The sequence below is a fragment of the Sinocyclocheilus anshuiensis genome, unplaced genomic scaffold, assembly GCF_001515605.1.
Source record: "Sinocyclocheilus anshuiensis isolate Anshui unplaced genomic scaffold, SAMN03320099.WGS_v1.1 scaffold1069, whole genome shotgun sequence".
Lineage (NCBI taxonomy): Eukaryota > Metazoa > Chordata > Actinopteri > Cypriniformes > Cyprinidae > Sinocyclocheilus > Sinocyclocheilus anshuiensis.
The window spans coordinates 335,593-355,037 of NW_015557150.1; the positions used below are offsets into that span (position 1 = coordinate 335,593).

General features: G+C 38.0%; 2 protein-coding genes across 2 annotated transcripts in view; both read left to right on the forward strand.

Moving 5' to 3' along the window:
- Positions 1-10,770, forward strand: part of lrrc74a (leucine rich repeat containing 74A) — a 13,733-nt gene extending 2,963 nt beyond the window's left edge. Inside the window, exons 2-13 of the mRNA XM_016473303.1 lie at positions 2,651-2,832; positions 2,907-3,014; positions 3,095-3,188; positions 3,271-3,320; positions 4,701-4,782; positions 4,868-4,953; positions 5,599-5,793; positions 6,041-6,136; positions 7,876-8,019; positions 8,122-8,226; positions 8,900-8,985; positions 10,206-10,770. Of these exons, the coding sequence (XP_016328789.1) occupies positions 2,651-2,832; positions 2,907-3,014; positions 3,095-3,188; positions 3,271-3,320; positions 4,701-4,782; positions 4,868-4,953; positions 5,599-5,793; positions 6,041-6,136; positions 7,876-8,019; positions 8,122-8,226; positions 8,900-8,985; positions 10,206-10,770 (1,793 nt within the window). The remainder of the gene's footprint in view (positions 1-2,650; positions 2,833-2,906; positions 3,015-3,094; positions 3,189-3,270; positions 3,321-4,700; positions 4,783-4,867; positions 4,954-5,598; positions 5,794-6,040; positions 6,137-7,875; positions 8,020-8,121; positions 8,227-8,899; positions 8,986-10,205) is intronic.
- A 1,818-nt stretch (positions 10,771-12,588) lies between these two features.
- olfm4.1 (olfactomedin 4, tandem duplicate 1) lies at positions 12,589-16,665 on the forward strand. The gene is made up of 5 exons (XM_016473304.1): positions 12,589-12,642; positions 13,753-13,905; positions 13,990-14,202; positions 15,598-15,745; positions 15,830-16,665. Exons 1-5 carry the CDS (start codon positions 12,589-12,591, stop codon positions 16,663-16,665), a joined length of 1,404 nt encoding a protein of 467 aa, XP_016328790.1.
- The last annotated feature ends 2,780 nt before the right edge of the window (positions 16,666-19,445 follow it).

Sequence of the window (19,445 nt, forward strand, 5' to 3'; positions counted from 1 at the left end):
AATTATTGATTTTTCTTTTATGCCAAAAATCATTAGGATATTAAGTAAAGATCATGTTCCATGAAGATATTTTGGAAATGTCCTACAGTAAATATATCAAAACTTAATTTTTGATTAGTAATATGCATTGCTAAGAACTTCATTTGAACAACTTTAAAGATGATTTTCTCAATATTTAGATTTTTTTGCACCCTCAGATTCCAGATTTTCAAATAGTTGTATCTCGACCAAATATTGTTCTATCCTAACAAACCATACATCAATGGAAAGCTGATTTATTCAGCTCTCAGATGATGCATACATCTCAATTTAGAAAAATTTACCCTTATGACTGGTTTTGTGCTCCAGGGTCACAAATAAACCATTGTTTGCATAGTAATTAATTTCATTCTTCAGTATTTCAATCACCCATAAACATGTTATCATATGTGTAGTACCATTAGTTTAGAAAACCTTCAACTATTTAATTTGTAACATTTAATCACATTTAATAAATACATTTTCATTGGACCATGGTGGAAGGACACGTGGATATTAAAATCTGATTTGAAAGTATTAAGCAGATTTATTAGTATAGGGAACAACGCATTCGATGAATCAGTGACAAAATAGGCATAATTAGTCTAAATGAATAATGCAATGTTTATGTTTAGGCACAAAGCCTCTGTGGTGTGTAAATTCCTCTTCTTTGGAAGCTTGTTATCATCACTGAATATGTTTTTGTTTAAAAAAAAAAAAAGGTAATTGTGACTTTTTTATCAGACAGTTCTGACTCTTATTTTCTCAGAATTGTGATAGAAACTCCCGATTGCGAGTTATAAAGTCAGAAATGCGAGATGTAAACTCGCAATTGTGAAAAATAAAGTCAGAATTGCAAGATTTAAACTCATAATTCGGAGAAAAAAAAAGTCTGAATTGCGAGATATCAATTATAAGCCTTTTTTATTTTTTATTCAGTGGCAGAAACAGGCTTCCATAAAACTCACATTAAAAGGAAGGTAATTCGGTTTCATAAAGTACTTTATTTGCATGATTCTGTTTACATACAATATTGCTAAAGCATTATACACAAAACAAGTAATGACTATATATATATATATATATATATATATACAATATACCGATAAAAATGTATAAAAAAATAAAATATTAAAGTAAGGTAATGATATATACAGTCATGGTCAAAATTGTTGGTACCCTTGGTAAATATGAACAAAGAAGCCTTTGAAAATGTATTGTTAAATGCATTGTTTATAATTTTTATTAGATTTTTTATTTTAAACATTTACAAAACCTTTCAATGAAGAATAAGAATTTAAAATGGGGAGAAAATCTCATGAAATAAATTTTTTTTTCTCTAATACACACTGACCACAATTAATCATACCCTTTTATTCAATACTTTTTGAAGCCTCGATTTGCCAAAATAACAGCTCTGAGTTTTCTTCTATAATGCCTGATGAGGTTAGAGAACAGCTGATAAGAGATCAGAGACCATTCCTTCATCCAGAATCATTGATTTTGATTGTTTTTGGATCATTGTCCTTTTGGAAGATCAACCAAGGCCCATTATAAGGTGTCTAGCGGTATTTGCTAGAATCCATGATGCCATGTGTCTGAACAAGATGTCCAGGACCTTCGGCAGAAAAACAGGCCCACAACATTAAAGATCCAGCAGTATATTTCATTGTACACAAGGGGTACTTTTTATCCCTGTGTGCACCAAACCCATCTTGAGTGTTTGCTGCTAAATAGCTGATTTTTTGTTCCATCTGACCACAGATCCAGGTCCGGTTTGAAGATTCAGTCGTGTCCGACAGCTGGAGTTTGTCTTTAGATGAGAGCATTTTCTTTTCTTTATTTTTTCTTGAAATTCTCCCAAACATCATGTGGTGAAGTAGGTGCTGTTTGAAATGTTTTTATGCATTCTGACCCCGAGACTCAACTATTTTCTGCAATTCTCCAGCTGTGGTCCTTGAAGAGTCTTTGGCCGCCCAAACTCTCCTCGTTGCCTTGCTTTAAGACAGTTTAGACACGCATCCTCTTCCAGCAGATTCGTAACATTTCCTGTTGATTGGAAATTCTTCATTATTGCACTGACGGTGGAAATGGGAATTTTCAATGCTCTTTTCCTTCAGCAACTTTTTATTTTGTGAAGCTCAACAATCTTGTTCTGCACATCAGAACTATATTCTTTGATTTTCTCGTTGTGATGGATGATTAGGGGAATTTGGCCTTTGTGTTTCTAATTTCATGTTCCTAGTCACCCTGGTGTGCTAGAAAATTGTAAATATGAATGAGAATATACTTCAGAGATATTTTATTATTTATTTTACACGACTGTGTGTGTGTGTCTGTGTTGAGTGAGAGTGTGTGTGTGTGTGTGTGTGTGTGTGTGTGTGTTGAGTGAGAGTGTGTGTGTGAGATATTCTTAATGTGATATGCATTCTTCAACAGTGAATTTTGCCCAACCTTGTACTCATGTCAAGTCAAGTCACCTTTATTTATATAGCGCTTTTAACAATACAGATTGTGTCAAAGCAGCTTTACAGCATCAAAATAGGAAAATAGTGTGTCAAAAGGACAATAGTAAACACTCAATACAATATAAGAAATGATGAGAAATGACTGCTCTGGTGTTTTTCTCCAGGATCAGAGGTGAAGCTCATCAGGAAGGATCTGTCCACTGAAGAATTATACCTACAGGCCTGTCAGCTGGTGGGAGTCGTTCCTGTCACATACTTCCTCAGAAACCTGGGCTCTGCCACCATTAACCTCAACCATCATGGACTCGGTCCTCTGGGAGCAAAAGCCCTGGCCATCGCTCTAGTTGTAAGACTGACCATTTCTGATGTTTCTGATGATCTACAGCTGATGTGCTGATCTCAGACGCTCTGTGTGTGTAGACGGACATGCACACCACAACACTGGAGCTGGCAGACAACTCCCTGTTAGCCGAAGGGGCCAGATATCTCATGGAGATGCTGAGGGCCAATTTCACCATTCACAATCTTGTAAGTCTCTTACTATTCACCTGTTGTGATAAATTTGTCCACTAGAGGGAAGCAAAACGTTAACTTCTGGTGTCTTCCAGGATCTCTCTGACAATCACCTTCAGTCTGCTGGAGCCGAGTGTGTCGCTAAGATGCTCCTGGAAAACATTTCCATTAAATCCTTAAAACTGTCAGGTATTTCATGCATAAGTACATTCAGCATGATCATATGGTAAACCTGATTCACAGTGACTAACCACAATGTTTATGTTCACAGGGAATAAGTTTGCTGAAGATGATGCCAAATGGTTTGCAGATGCATTTGCTGTAAGTTCATGCACCACAATCTGTTTATACAAGACAAATGTAGCTAAAGTGATCGATCACCCAAACTGAAAATTCTGTCATCATTTACTCACCTTCATCTCTTTCCAAATCCATATGACTTTCTTTCTTCGGCAATACACAAATGGTAACCAAACACTTTTGGTGCCCATTGACTTCCATTGTGTGGACTAAAAGCTGAGACCTTTCTCAACATATCTTGTTTTGTGTCTCACAGAAGAAAGAAAGTCATATGGATTTGGAACAACATGTTCATTTTCATCTATAGACACTCATTCATCTAAATGGGGGAAATGTGAAAAAATCTCAACAAGAGCATGTGTTTTTTCATTGTACATCAAATATAAAGCAAATCTAATCAAACTGATTTATCTTAATTTTGGTCCAAAAAAAAGGCACATAGGGGGAGTGTCTGAAACAGTTTTAGCTTTGGTTTGCTGTGCACTTTTTATGGGTATTCTATTCTGTTCTATTCTATTGTAATAAAAAAGGTAATTGTGACTTTGTATCTCACAATTCAGATTTGTCTTGCAATTCTGAGTTTATATTTCACAATTGCAAGAAAAAAAAATCATAATTGTGACATTAAAGTTGCAATTACCTTTTTTATTTCTTATCCCGTGGCTGAAAATAAAAACTGAATTGTGAGATGTAAAATCAGAATTCTGAGAAAAAAGTCTGAATTGTGAGATATAAACTTAAGAGTTGCAATGTCTTTTTAAAGCACACCTTACATTACATTACCAAAGCTAAACTTGTCAAATTAAATATTTCCCTTAGTGTTATTAGTTTAGTAAGAGTAATGCATACAGGCTCGCGCAAAATCCCGTTTAAAAATTGGCTGAGTTGGCATGACAAGAACATGACTTTAAACACAACAGAAGGGGTTTTATTAGTCTGACACAGGTTTTGCAACAAAACATAAATAATTGCATCACTTATTTAGCCAAAATATGCTTTTGCATGGTTATTTACTTTTTAAAAAGTCATCTTGTCACTTAAACAGTTGAGCAATGGCACTAACAACACCAAGGTCATGGGTTCAGTTCCCATGGAAAGCAAGAACTGATCAAATGTGTACTTTTAATGCTATGCAAGTCTTTTTAGATAGAAGTGTCTGTCAAATGCATGAATGTAGTTTAGCTTAGCATAGCACAAACTGGTTTAATAGACTGTCTTGACGATCTACAACAAAGTATCCTGATAACACACAATGTTTTTGATGGAGCACTGAGGATGGCATGGGGATGGTGAACTAATTCTGGTGCTGCAGAAATTACACACTGCACCTGATGCATGAGTTACAGAAACTGAATACATCTCAACTATAGTTCCTGAGAATAGAAACATCTGTATCTTCAGAGCAACTACAGAGTGAAGGAGCTGGATTTGAGTCACAATCAGTTCTGCGGCAGAGGCGGTGAACATCTGGGTCAGATGATAGGTGAATACGACACGCCTGGTGTGTGAGAGTTAAACTTCACTGCACAAAGAAAGCAAGCACAATAAATGCATGTATGTTCATGCAGCAAATAATGACGGTTTAGAAGTTCTTGATCTGAGCTGGAATCATCTGCGAATGAAAGGAGCTGTAGCTTTCTGTGCTGGACTGAAGGTACCCACACACACAAACACACAGCTCAGTGTCACATTGTGCCAGTGTTGGGGAAAGTTACTTTTAAAAGTAATGCATTACAATATTGCGTTACTCCCTAAAAAAGTAACTAATTATGTTAGTTACTTGTTATGGAAAGTAATGCGTTATGTTACTTTTGCGTTACTTTTTAAATATGAGCAGGGCTTGATTGTTTTTAATATAAGAAGTTCTATTTATAGCAAATGTAAACACAATTTCACACCAAAAAGTTTAATGAATAAACCTCAGGCTGAAGCAAAAGTAAATTCACGTCTGTACAGTAGAACACAGAAGAAGAAACACTCTTCAGCAATAAAAAAACAATGATGCACAATGGTTAGTTTATCTAAAGTCATTTTTGCTTATTAGTATGGTTGAACTGAATCATCAAAGGTCAGCAGCAAAGACATTGGTTAATAAAATGGGATTAGATACATTTGTGTTATTTAACATATTTAGTTATTGCAGGTTTGCGTCATATTCTGAGTTTGCATTTCACTGTTTTAATTCATTTTGATGAATACTAAATCAGTTTTTTTGCGAGTGGGATGAATTAATGCACATTCACATTTAGTGTAGAACTACATCATGTTCACACAGCGCACACAACGCCTCTGTCATCAGGTCAACACGACTTTGAAACACTTAGACCTCTCGTTTAATGGCTTTGGAAACGAGGGCGCTTTGGCTTTGGGTGAAGCACTCAAGTTCAACAACACCGTGGTTCACCTGGACCTCAACAACAACCGCATCAGCGATGAAGGAGCGAGCCTGCTGTGTAAGGGACTAGAGGCCAACGACACGCTCAGAGTGCTGCAGGTGCGTCAGGCGGCTCTTTAGACTGTCAAGTTAGATTAGAATCACCTTTTTAAACATTGCACATGTACAATGCAACACGATCATATGCAACAACTCATTTGAGTAATGAGCAATTAAATTATGTTACAGGGCATCTCAGACATTATAGACTAAATGGCAAATTTTAGTCATTTTAAGGCAGAATCCCATTTATTTTACACAGATTTTGAAAGTATCATGTGTGATAATGATAATTGTTTTCTTACAGATGGCGTATAACTCATTGACAGTGGAGGGAGCTCTTACTTTGATCAACGTGGTCAAGAACACACCCAAAACTGCCATCGAGGAGATCAACATATGTGTGAGTGCAGGAGCGTCACGGCACACGATACACAGTATAAATATACATTTTTATAATCAACAGAGCTGTTATTATTTATAACTTAAACTTTATTACGTAAACGTTCACTGTACTTACTGCAATGCCTTCAGATGCAATTATATGCAATTACGACTAGAAGCGGAAACACTAATTATTATGCATTATGCATTTACTGTTGCTATTCCAGAATATTCAAAATATTAGGCTTATAAGTTGTGCATTGATTCAGACTTACATATTCTGTACCTTAAAGAAACAAATGCATAAGCACTGGACACCACAAGGCAAAACTGCACCTTATTCATGCATTTGAAAGCGTATTCTCTGTGGTCTTTAAAGAAACACAGACGATTAGACACAGACACTGTGATTGTGGTCGATCAGAAAAAGTGATTTTCACAAAAAGCTAAAAGTGAAGATTTTATACAATTTTGGACTGGTTTATGCAGCCCTGCACAACATTCAGACAACATTATATTTATTGTGGCCACAAATTAAGAATACATTCACCCATTTTATGAATTCATTCCTTCGTTTTAGTTCAATCATGGCCATGAATTAAGAATTCGTTATCTAATTTTAGTGAATTGTGGCCACATTGTACTAATCTGTTTAAGTAAATGTGGCCTTGGTTTACTAAAGTGAGGGAAGAAATTAATGGTAACACTTTATTTTAAGGACCAATTCTCACTAACTAGCATGCATATTACTAACATATTGCCTGTTTATTGGTAATTATAAAGCAGATAGTGATGTCTTATTCTGCATGAGCATATTCTAGATCCCTTAACCCAATACATAAACATAACTACTACAACTACTACCTTACTTACTATCAATAAGCAGCAAAATAGGAGTTTATTGAGAGAAAGTTAATAGTGAATATGCGTTCCCTAATCTAAAATGTTACCATATACTTTTTGTCTATCAGTTTGGATCAGTCAAAGATAAATATTCCTGATACATACAATACTTGAAGGTTAATCAAGTCAAAAGATCAGAGTGCTTACATCTTGAAGGCATAAAGAAAAACACATAAAAAAATGAAATAAATAAAATTATAAAAACAACATGACTGTCAATATCATGGACTTTTAGTTTGTTTTCTTTCCTCATGCTTTCCTTGACCTAGTTTTCCCTCGTGTTTGATTAGTTCATTCTGTTCACCTGTGTCTAGTTAATTATCTTTATTTGCCTCTGTACTTAAGTTCCTGTCTGTGCTGCATTAGTTTGTCGGATCTCGTCTATGTTTTCACGTGTGCTAAGCCTTCCTCTTGTGGATTTACCTTCTGTGTGGATAATTAAAGATAATTTTACCTTAATCTTCGAGAGTGTTTTTAGTGCACCGGAGTGTGACAATGACAGTGCATAAGATACATAAGATGATAAAATATCATATTCATAGGATCATATAAGTGGTCTTATACAGAATTCCATAGTTTCCTACATAAATCTAGCTTGTCATTTTTGATCAATTGGAACAATGGTGTTTTTTATGTGAACTGAATTTGTGTAAAAATACTGTAGAGTTTGACTCGACGTATGACCTCTGACATCACCAAAAGCCTTACAGTAAGTGTTTTGTCCTGTATTTATTTTACTGTTCTAACTGTGGTAACTATGGGACAGACATACCAGTTAATAATAATAATTAAAATAAAAAATAAAATCTAGAATGGGCATAAAATGTGTTTTCTTTCATTCGTGATGTGTTGTAGAACGTGCTGGTGAATGAGAACTTTGTGCAGCTCTTGGAGCTGATCTGTCAGGAGCATCCCAGTCTGGAGGTGCAGTATGGAGGCGTTGGCGGCTTTATCGCCAAAAAGCCTCGCAAACGCATCGACCCCATGAAAGTCATTCAGGTAGATAGTGCACACTCATGAGAATGAAATCTGCTGAAATCTGGATGTGATTGTTTCTCAAATCTGCTGTCTCACTACATTTGCTGAATTGTCTTTTCAAAGGATTACCTTGATCAGCGCAAACTTCGCCTGTGGGACTTCTTCCGTAACATCGACAAGGATGGGACAATGCATGTTCCTGTCGTAGACTTCAGGAGAGCCGTTCAGGTATTGACCTGGGTCCGAGAAAGTCCCACTTTCCTGAAAAGTAAAAAGTCAAATCCATGAAGCTCGTTGATGAAGTGACGTGACATGTGACATGTGGCCAAGTATGGTAACCCATATTTGGAATTAGTGCTCTGCATTTAACCCATCCTAAGTGCACACACACAGCAGTGAACACACACACACCGTGAACACACACCCGGAGCAGTGGGCAGCCATTTTTTTTTGCTGCGGCGCCCGGGGAGCAGTTGGGGGTTCGGTGCCTTGCTCAAGGTCATCTCAGTCGTGGTATTGAAGGAGGGAGAGAGCGCTGTACATTCACTCCCCCCACCTACAATCCCTGCCGGTACGAGATTCGAACCCGCAACCTTTGGGTTACGAGTCCGACTCTCTAACCATTAGGCCACGACTTCCCTCTGGATGAATGTCCAGAGTGAGCTGCAATCTAGACAAAGAACAAGCTCAAGAAGTATAAGAGTTTTCATTTTTTTACATGTTTTCATTATTCCCAGACTTCCACTTGCGTTATTTCAGTGCTTTCATCATCACAGCACTACTATTCTGACATGTGGAAAATGGTTTAAGAAAGAGCAGATGAGTCCAAACAGCAGTGTAAAACTAGGCCTAAGCATCAAACGACATTTTATTTTTGACATTTCATATCTGATCACACCAGCAATCCAGCATCCCATTGGAGAAGTTCCAGATTGAGGAGTTGATTCAGAGACTGGACAGAGACCGAACAGGCATAGTGGACTACAGGTGAGCTCGCTTTTACTGCTCTACCCTCAACACTGAGCTAATGAAGCCATTACTTATCAAATGCATGACAAAGCACACAGACTCCGTGCACCTGGACGATTCTCTCCAATAATGCAACTTTATGATCATGTTTACAAACTTAACCATGATAATAAATCATAAGCTCTGATCCGTACCCTAGAGAGCTGCATTACTGTCATCTGTCTACAGTACATAGGCAGTAAAGGGAACCTCATAAGTGACTAATTTTCAGTGCTCTATATCAGTGTTCAAACATCAGCTCTTCACTACAATATTACAGTAAGCATAAAAGTATATTTCTTGAAGCTTTTATTGGTCCCACTTTATATTAAGTGGCCCTAATACCTGTGTACTTACATAGTAACTAGATGTGTATGTAGTATGTAACCACAGTGTAAGTACACATTGGTACATAGTATCTACAGCTGTAATATTTCTGTAACTACACATATGTAACAACCCACTGAATGGTATGTGTAAGTACAAATGGTTCCAATTACTCTTATCCATATTGTTGTTACAAAATGTAGTTATATAATTCCAGTTACATGAGTACTTAGTGAAGTGAAAAAAGTGTTGTTACCAATGTCCTGTTACACATTTGAACTCTACACAGACAGCACCACAGTGTTCCTCACATGAAGCACACAAGAAACTTGACTCACAATTGATTTTGAATTTGGTGGTAACTTGTTGCCAACAACTCAGTTTTGTGATTTTTTTTAGGTTACTAGAGCTGTGTTTACACAGGTACAAAATATCTTACACAGATATTGCTACACACATGTAAATAGAAAACAGAACACAGTTGTCCTCATGAAGCAGACGTGCCTGTAAGCGCTTGCACAAAACTTGTTGAAGCGGATACTTTGAACCCATAATTCCCAAAAGTGTATTCCCACCAATCCTACTTTCTCGATTTTTGTATAGGATCAGTGTGGCGCTCACATTAAAATCTTCAGTTTGATATGGAGATTAATGGAAACACAGATGTCGGATACAAGTGAAGTCATAAGTTGAATGTAAAAAGGCAGATAAAAAAATAAGATAAAAGACTGGAACTGTACCTCGCAGTGTAAATGCAGCCTAGGAGTTTTAGGTCTATATTACACCACTTCCAGTTCTCATTGCACTTGCTGAGAATAAAGACGTTCACAGTGCCGTTACTATTGCTGAATTAATGTCTCGCTACCCTACAGAGGCCTGGCAGATACTAGGAAACAGATGATGCGAGACCACCGGCGCCAATTGCGTAAAGTGGAGTCCCGGCAGAAGAAGGAGAAGCAGAAGAGTGACAGGATCCTAAAAACCTTTGAGAGCGCCGTAGAGGCCGTCACTCCACGGAGCTCCATGATAATATCACCAGGTGCTGCCAAAGAGGACTCCAGCGGCCTTCAGCCATTCTCTGCCACCCCGCTCAGCTCCTGGCATCATATAATCATGTCCAACAGCAGCCGCTACTCTGTCAATAACATGAGCAGCGAGCATGTGCATCTTCCCATGATAGGGAACGCCTCGAGCTCACCAGGCATGCGCTCGTATTCCCAGCCGAATCTTTTCGCCAGCATCCCTAAACCATCCACCAGCAAACCTGCTTCTGCCCAGGGAATGCACTCTAGGTCCAACCCGAGCGTGTGCAGCAGTAAACTCAGCCCCACAGCTAACCTGACCAGATCCAGGCCTGCGTTAAACACAGAGCCAACCAGTAAAACAAAAGTTAAGGGGAAGAAAAAGAAGTCCAAGAAAAGAAAAGAAAAAATATAACACCAAATGGACATGGTGTCCATGTGGTGGTGATGATTTTCAGTGAATAAGGACATTTTCGTAGGCTTTATCTACAGCTTGTACGGATTTTGTCACGATGTTCAGGGAGGTTTATAATATGTCCGACGGTGTTTTCAGGACAAGGGAGTGGATGAACATCTTCATCTGTTAAGATTGAACCTGTAGAGATGTGTTTAAAAAGTAAATGTAGTAAAAACAGGTCTGATCCCTGGTTAAATTATGAGATACGGCGTTGTAGACAAGCTTTTTAAATTTCAATCCATGCTTTGATATCATCAAGACTTGACTATTGCAATGTGTTATATAAGGGAATTAGCCAGTCATCTATATCTAATTTGCAAAAAGTTCAAAACTCTGCTGCTAGACTCTTAATGGGTATTATAAAACGTGAATATATTACTCCTACCCTGGTCTCCCTGCATTGGCTTTCAGTTTATTATAGGATTGATTTTAAACTTCTGTTATTGGTGTACAAATCATTGCATGGACTCGCACCGGTCTATCCTTCAGATCTCTTGATTGAATATCAGACTGGACGAAGTTTGAGATCAGCGACTCGGAATTTATAAGAGACACGCGGCTACTGTACAGGATTTTAAAGTACAACTCAAAACACACCTGTTCCAATAGCTTTTAATCAATGATAATTTTATTAAATGTGTTGCCTGTGTGATGCGTGTTTTTCTGTGTGACATTGTAAAGCACATTGATCAACTTGTGTTGCTTTAATTGTACTATATAAATAAAGTTGCCATTGCCATAAAGTTGTATCTGGGAGCTCAGAAGTCTTGCAATATACCACATGGGATATACGGACATTTTTTTCTTAATTGGTCAATTATATTGTATCAGTTTTCTTTCTTATATTCATGTATGGTGTTTTGCACTATTTTCAGTTTTTGCTGTTTTATTTGCATGTAAACACTTTGGAAATGTGAACGTAAAATATTTGTCATGTCAGTAAAAGTACTAAATTTGAAACTGACAGAGAGAGATTTTTAGTGCATGTGATTCTACTTTGATGAGACTCAAAATTATAAAGTTGGGACAGCAAAATTCCCCAAATTGATTATGTAAATAAAAGGGTATGTAAAATATTTGAAGAGCTCCAATAAACAGGTATATATAACAAGGTCGTGTCATTTACCAGCCTAACTATTACTTCTGTAACTCTGTCATGGTTGTTCAAATTGGCAAATTTATTATGCAATTTACTATAAATAACCTAGACGGCACCAGGATACACATACAATTTATTTGGTTTTACCAAATGATAGTTGAGATCAATGTGAATTGAAAAGAAATTGCCATTTATAATTTATTACTCAACATAATAATAGGGTTGCCCATTTTAGCCCAAATTAAGATACTCAATAGTGTCTTGCTCATTTGGGACCAGTTTATTTTGCTTATAGGTTATTGGTAAACATATTTTTCATAAATAAAGAGAAAACTATTTTCTGATCATATTTCTTACTGATAAATTGGTTGACATCATTCCTTTTTAGTGCCAGTTTATCTGAATTGCACAGCGTCCTGGCCTGCTGATAACATATTTCATGTGAAAGCACACCTGTATTGTTTTTACTGTCTATGTTTCAACATAATCTGACCACTGCCTTAAATCCACTAAGTAAATTGCCTTAGAGGTGTTGTGTAAAGAACATAAGCAAATGAACATCATCAGTTGTCAGAGAATAATGCTGTGAAAGGTCCAGATGCTGATAATGTCACAAGATATGATGGTCTTTAAAAGCCAGAGAGCTCCGTTCCTACAACACAACTAACTGATGCATGATGATTGCCACGCTTCTTTATTTCGTCCTCTTCAGGTCTGCTGTTGTCGAGGGGGTGAGTACAGTACAAGTTTATCTCTATAACCTGTTTAAAAGCAGCAGAAACTGAACAAAGAGGTATACAGTTTAATTATCAGGAAGCATCATGAAGCAACTCTGACCTACAGGATACATGAGACTTATAGACACCATTGCCATTGCTTTTGACTTAGCCAAACTCAAAAGTTGAGATTTGAATGGTTCATCTATTGGAGAAGATCTGACATACAACAGCGGTTTACTGCAGTTTAGCAGACACTAGAGAAACGATGTTCACCCATAGATTTTAAAGGGACAGAAAGTAAAACTTTGACTGGAAGATCTCACATACTTGAAAGTGTATAAACGATCGACGTAAATGCAATGTAGTTGAGCCATGTAAAGCCTTAAAAACAAAGGGTAACACTTTAGTTGAGGGACCAGTTTTCACTATTAACTAGTTGCTTATTAGCATGCATATTACTAGCATATTGGCTGTTTATTAGTACTTATAAAGCACATATAAATGCCTTATTCTGCATAACCATATTCTAGATCCCTTACACCTACCTCATACCTAAACTGAACAACTACCTTAATAACTATGAATAAGCAGCAAAGTAGGAGTTTACTGAAGCAAATGTCATAGTTAATAGTGAGAATTGGTCCCCAAACTAAAGTGTGACCAAACAAAGAGTAGCACCTTGAATTCAATTCTCTACTGGAAGCCAGTGGAGAAAAAGATAACTAGTGTAATAACTTCCCTTAGTCTGAACGAGTTGCAGGCAGGACAGGTGGCACTGAGAGATTACCATGTATAGACAATTACAGTAGACCAAGCGAGAAGATATAAAGGCATACAACATTCTACAGGTTTTTCACAGACAACTCTTCAGTAATCATTTCATTTATTAGTAGTGTGCCTCTAGCTCAAACAGTAGGGTAGGGGTGTCCAATCTTGCTCCTGGAAGGGTTTGGTGGTCATGGGTATGAGTATGATTCCCAAATGCATGAACTAATACAGTGAACTCCTTGAATGCAATGTAAATGTCTTCGGGTAAAATTGTCTGCCAAATGCATGAATGTAAATTCATCTTGCTGATGTAGAAGAGGAGAAAGGCTGATGGCTTTCACTTGTCTTCTGTAGGCACTGAGTCCCTGGGCTGAGGGCAGCGCCTCCGGTGGAGAATGTATCTGTGAGGCTTTCCTTCCCAACAGCACATTTCCAATCAAAGAGCTCATCTCGCTGGAGAGCACAGCAGTTGAGATCAACTACAAACTGCAGATGGAGATTAGCAAGGTTTGGTACAACCTTAAGAACTCATGAGACTAAACTGAAGTGAAACATGCAGAAGCTAATTGTTCTTTAACTGTTCTCGTGCAGGTGGAGATTTATGAGGTTAAACTAAAGGTCTATGTAGCAAAAATAATGAACCTGACAGTGCTGATCGAGCTGATGGAGGATGACCCCGACTCCTACAGTGAGCTCCACATAGAGGAGGTGAAAATCAAGATCAAGCAGGTGGAGGCTCTAATTGTGGAGCTGCAGGCGTCTATACAAACCACCTCTGCCGTGCTCATATCCATACGCAAACAGGTGAAACTTTATGAACCTCTGCTCAATCAGCATAAATAGCACCTTTGGTGTAAGTTTGACAAAACAAACTATTAGATATTGTACAGGAATGAAGGTGATTATTTTCAAAATCCCTGACAACAGGCACAGTACATTCGGGGGTTATTCTGCGATAACAACCAGCTGGATGTACATTATCACCCTTATTACATGGCTACTTGCCATATAAGTAAATAATTAGACACAAAATATTGATTTGAGTTGAAATGTTTGAACGCAAAGCTTCCATGAAGACAGCAGTTGCTAGTAAGCGGCAAGTTCAAACCAGATGAACATTTAAGGGATACGGTGCAGTCAAACCACTTATTACACACAACATTGCAACTCATAAATAATTATGGCGATAAAAGATATTGATTTAAGACAAAACTGTTTTAGAATCTTACCAGTACGTTAGTTATCTTATAATCCATTACAGTGTACAAAACAATTGTTGCAGCAGCTGCGTTTGTATGAAACGAGAGAGAGCGAGTCTGCAATACCAGGATGACATTAAATAATTGTAAACATGATATTGAATTTAGTTTTTATATTTTATTAGCTATCCAGAGGCAAAGCTTTCACCAAGAAAAACTGTTCCTAGCAAGCGTATAGTGCTGACTTCAGTTACCCGGATGAGCCTGTGTTATCAGCTTTCACCGGTTGTTATCGAGGGATAACATACCTCGGAATGTCGCGACTGACCAATCAGAATCAAGTATTCCACAGAGCCGTATAATAAAAATGTATGGCCTACCCTGTTGCTGATCTGCTGGTTTCCCCAAAAGGTTTCTTAAGTTGCTTAACAAATAGATCAACCAGCTTCACCAGAAAAAAACATGCTGGTTGATCATCTTCCCCAGCTAAGTTGGTGTTACAACATGGCAAAGCAACTAGTACTAAACCAACACTAGCCAGCCTAAACTATTCTGGAAGGGTTTTAACATTCAAACTCTTGCAAACATCCAGGCGAGGCTTTGTTCAGCCAACAATCAAAGTTGGTTCACAGTTCAGCCTTTCTTTGTTGGGTAAACATGATTTCAGTACAGCAAGTACAGCATCTTCCTGAATCAACATCTTTGGTGAACCTGTAACAACATTCCAATAAACCAATCGGATTTGAGGGCTAAGTTTACAATGTCAAATTATGCTTACAAATTCACTGTGTCGATTGAGAGACATGCCTTTCAAAATCACTGTGTTGAGTTTGCATGTTTTCGTAGTGTTGCTGGGTGCCACGATAACCCAAAGACTTGAAGTGATTTGGACACTCTAAAATAATCATGTATGTTAGATCTGTGAAGAACTGTTCAGGATGATGTTGTTTCTTTTACCTTAGATTAATATTGTGATTAAATTTCATTTTGATGAAAACAGATCAGTGTTATGATTGCTGTACTGACTTATCTGGAGATCACCTATGATAAGAACCAAGTTCTTGTGACACGTCGAGAATATATAATTCTTCAGCAGAAACTAGAAGAGTGCGAGAGACGCCATAATGAAATCTTTAACCCCGACATTGGTAAGTCTTTCTCCATCAAGGTACTGAATGTCCAACTTGTTTTCAATCATCTATAATTATAAACTCATTTACTTGTTTTACAAGGAATCTGCAATCATGGTGGAATTAGAAGAATCAGCAAACCCATCATCAGCCAGCTGAATGCAGATCTGAGTGCAGGTTATAAGTATGGAGGATGGGGCAAAGACTCAAAGCCCCTGCCTGGTTCTGAAAACATGTACTGGTACTCCGGCTCTACTGACACTCTGGTCAGCAGAATCACACAGTACTCTGACTACTACAATCTGATCATGAGACAGGGCTTTAAGACACATCAGCTTTATGTCCAATATAATTACGATTGGCGAGGTACTGGAAACAACTACATTGTGCGGGAAAACAACCTGTACTATCAGTTCAGAAGCCCTTTTGCTATGGGAAAGCTCAACATGACCAGTGTAAAAGTTGAGTATAAGTTGATTCCTATGGCCAGTGCCCAATTCTCATATCATTACTCAGCCAACCAGAACCTGGACTTTGCAGCCGATGAGTCCGGCCTGTGGGTAACCTACGCCACAGAGGAATCAAAGGGTAAACTGGTTTTAGGGAAGATCAATGAAGTGTCATTTGAAGTAGAGGAGGTTTGGCAGACCAGTATTTTCAAACCATCTGTAGGAAACACTTTCATGATATGTGGGGTTCTGTATGCCACAAGGTCTGTAGACACTAAAACTGAGGAGATCTTTTACACCTTTGACACTCGCACCGAACAGGAAAGCTATGTTAGTATTCCCTTTGAGAAGTTCCAGGAATCCTATGTTTACTTGGACTACAACCCCACCGATCAAAAACTCTACATGTTCAACAATGGTTATTACATCAGCTATCATGTTTGGTTCAACTACGAGGGCTCTAGAGATAAGCTCTTGATTGACGAGTAACCTGAGAATTATGAATATTTTATGCAGCTGTCAAACACAGAATAGCAATGAATGTGCTGCATTTCTGTTTGTGTAATAAAGTCTTATGAGCACTATGACTTGGAGTGGAGGTTTTTTTTCTTGGACGTTTTTAATGCTGATCAGGACATTGTAAAATCTGTAAAAACATGCAGATGTCTGTATACACACTAATTCACACCATCTTATAGGATTAATAAAAGTTAAAGGTTTATCACTATGCTATCCCTTTCAGAGAGTATGACAAAATGTACGTCTGGCCCTCAAAGCCTTTGTGACAAACTGAGTACAGTACCTGACAACAGTCTTTCCTGAAACAGAAACAACACAATCTCATGGAAATTCATAACTATTTTACTATTTATTTTAATCTAATTTGTACGTTTTCGTACGATCAGCTTACAGTTATGTTTAGGGGTGGACCTTACTTAAAAATAGATATTTTTCGATATGATTCATATCATACACAGTCATATGAAATCCACACCTTGTAAAATAGATACATTTTCACATGAGGTCACATTTCGAATATATTATCATCAGAATCAGAAAGAGCTTTATTGCCAAGTGTGCTTACACACACGGAATTTGTCTTGGTGACATAAGCTTCCAGTGCACAGACAGGATGACAAGTGACAAGACACAGATAACAAAATGAGTAAAAATAAATAAGTAAAAACAATACAAAATAGACAAAAAGACAATAGACAGTATGTTGTATGTACAGATGTGCTACAAATTATGCAAGGAAATGTGGATAGATATATGATATATTGAATCAATAACATATGTTTAATAAATATAAGATAGTTGGGTATTGCACATGTTTTATTGCACAGTGGGGAGAACATTTAACTGTTCATGAGGTAGATGGCCTGAGGGAAGAATATTTTCCTATGTCTGGCTGTTTTGGTGCTCAGTGCTCTGTAGTGCCGGCCTCGTCTCCATCCTGGATGAGGCCAATGACTGTAGTGTAGTCTGCAAACTTCAGGAGCTTGAAAGAGGGGTCAGTAGAGGTGCAGTCGTTGGTGTACTGGGAGAAGAGCAGTGGGGAGAGCACACATCCCTGAGGAGCGCCAGTGCTAATGGTGTGGCTGTTGGATTTGAATTTACCAATTCTCACTAGCTGTTGTCTATCTGTTAGAAAGCTGGTGATCCATTGACAGATAGCGCTAGGAACAGAGAGCTGGGTTAGTTTGGTCTGGAGGAGTGCTGTGAGTGTTGAGTGTTCAAGGCTGAACTGAAGTCCACGAACAGGATCCCTGATTTGTCAAGTCAAGTCACCTTTATTTGTATAGCGCTTTATACAATACTGGTTGTGTCAAAGCAGCTTTACAGTGTTAAACAGGAAAAAAAGATTGTCAATAATTCCAGAAGACAATAACAGAGTCATTTTTCCAGCTAAAGTCAGTTCATTGATGATTCAGTAATGTCATCATCCAGTTCAGCTCTCTTCCAATAGTGTCTGTGCAATCAGTCAAGCGTCCCCAACTAAGCAAGCCAAAGGCGAAAGTGGCAAGGAACCAAAACTCCATCGGTGACAGAAATGGAGAAAAAAACATTGGGAGAAACCAGGCTCAGTCGGGGGGCCAGTTCTCCTCTGGCCAGATGAACCAGCAGGGTGTGGTTTAATTCCAGCCTGCAACACAGGTGCAGAGGACTTTTTCTGGTTCTCGTGGTCTTGTGCTGATGGTTGTCGAGGTGATGAGGTCTTCGCAGAGTAGCACATCTAGTTGACATGGTCTCCGCTGACATTCAGGGCTGTTGAGCTCGTCTCTAGGTGCTGATCCACCATCTGATTTGGATACAGACTGGATCTGGTGGCTACGGTGACCTCGGAATAAGAATGAAAGAGACTAGTATTAGCGTAGATGCCATTCTTCTTAAGATGTAGCAAGTACATCGGGTGTTATTGGAAGTGTTCCCGGCTCCGGTTGACCTAATTAATGCAGCCTAACAATCATTTAATGGATTTTTTAAAATGTATTTGTTGTTCAATAGGGAGCCAGTGCAGTGTTGACAGAACCGGGCTAATATGTTTGTACTTCTTGGTTCTAGTAAGAACTCTAGCTGCTGCATTTTGGACCAGCTGGAGTTTGTTTATTAAGCACGCAGAGCAACCACCCAATAAAGCATTACAATAATCTAACCTTGATGTCATGAACGCATGAATTAACTTTTCTGCATTTGACATTGAGAGCATAGGTCGTAATTTAGATATATTTTTAAGATGGAAAAATGCAGTTTTACAAATACTAGAAACATGCTTTTCAAAGAAGATTGCTATCAAATAGAACACATAGGTTCCTAACTGATGACGAGGAATTAACAGAGAAGCCATCAAGTGTTAGACAGTGTTTTAGGTTATTACATGCGGAGGTTTTGGTCCAATAAATAACACCTCTGGTTTTTTTCCAGAATTTAGCAGTAGGAAATTACTAGTCATCCAGTTTTTTATATCAACTATGCATTCCGTTAGTTTTGCAAATGTGTAGGTTTCATTGGGTCACAAAGAAATATAGAGTATCAACATAACAGTGAAAGCTAACACCGTGTTTCTTGATGATATCTCACAAGGGTAACATGTAAAGTGTGAAAAGCAATGGTCCTAGTACTGAGTACGTACTCCATACTGTACTTGTGAATGATATGACATCTCGTCATTTACTGCTACGAACGATTGTCCAGATGTTGCAGGATGTAATGCAGTCCCATGTTGACTGCATCATCCATGGACCTGTTTGCTCGGTAAGCAAACTGCA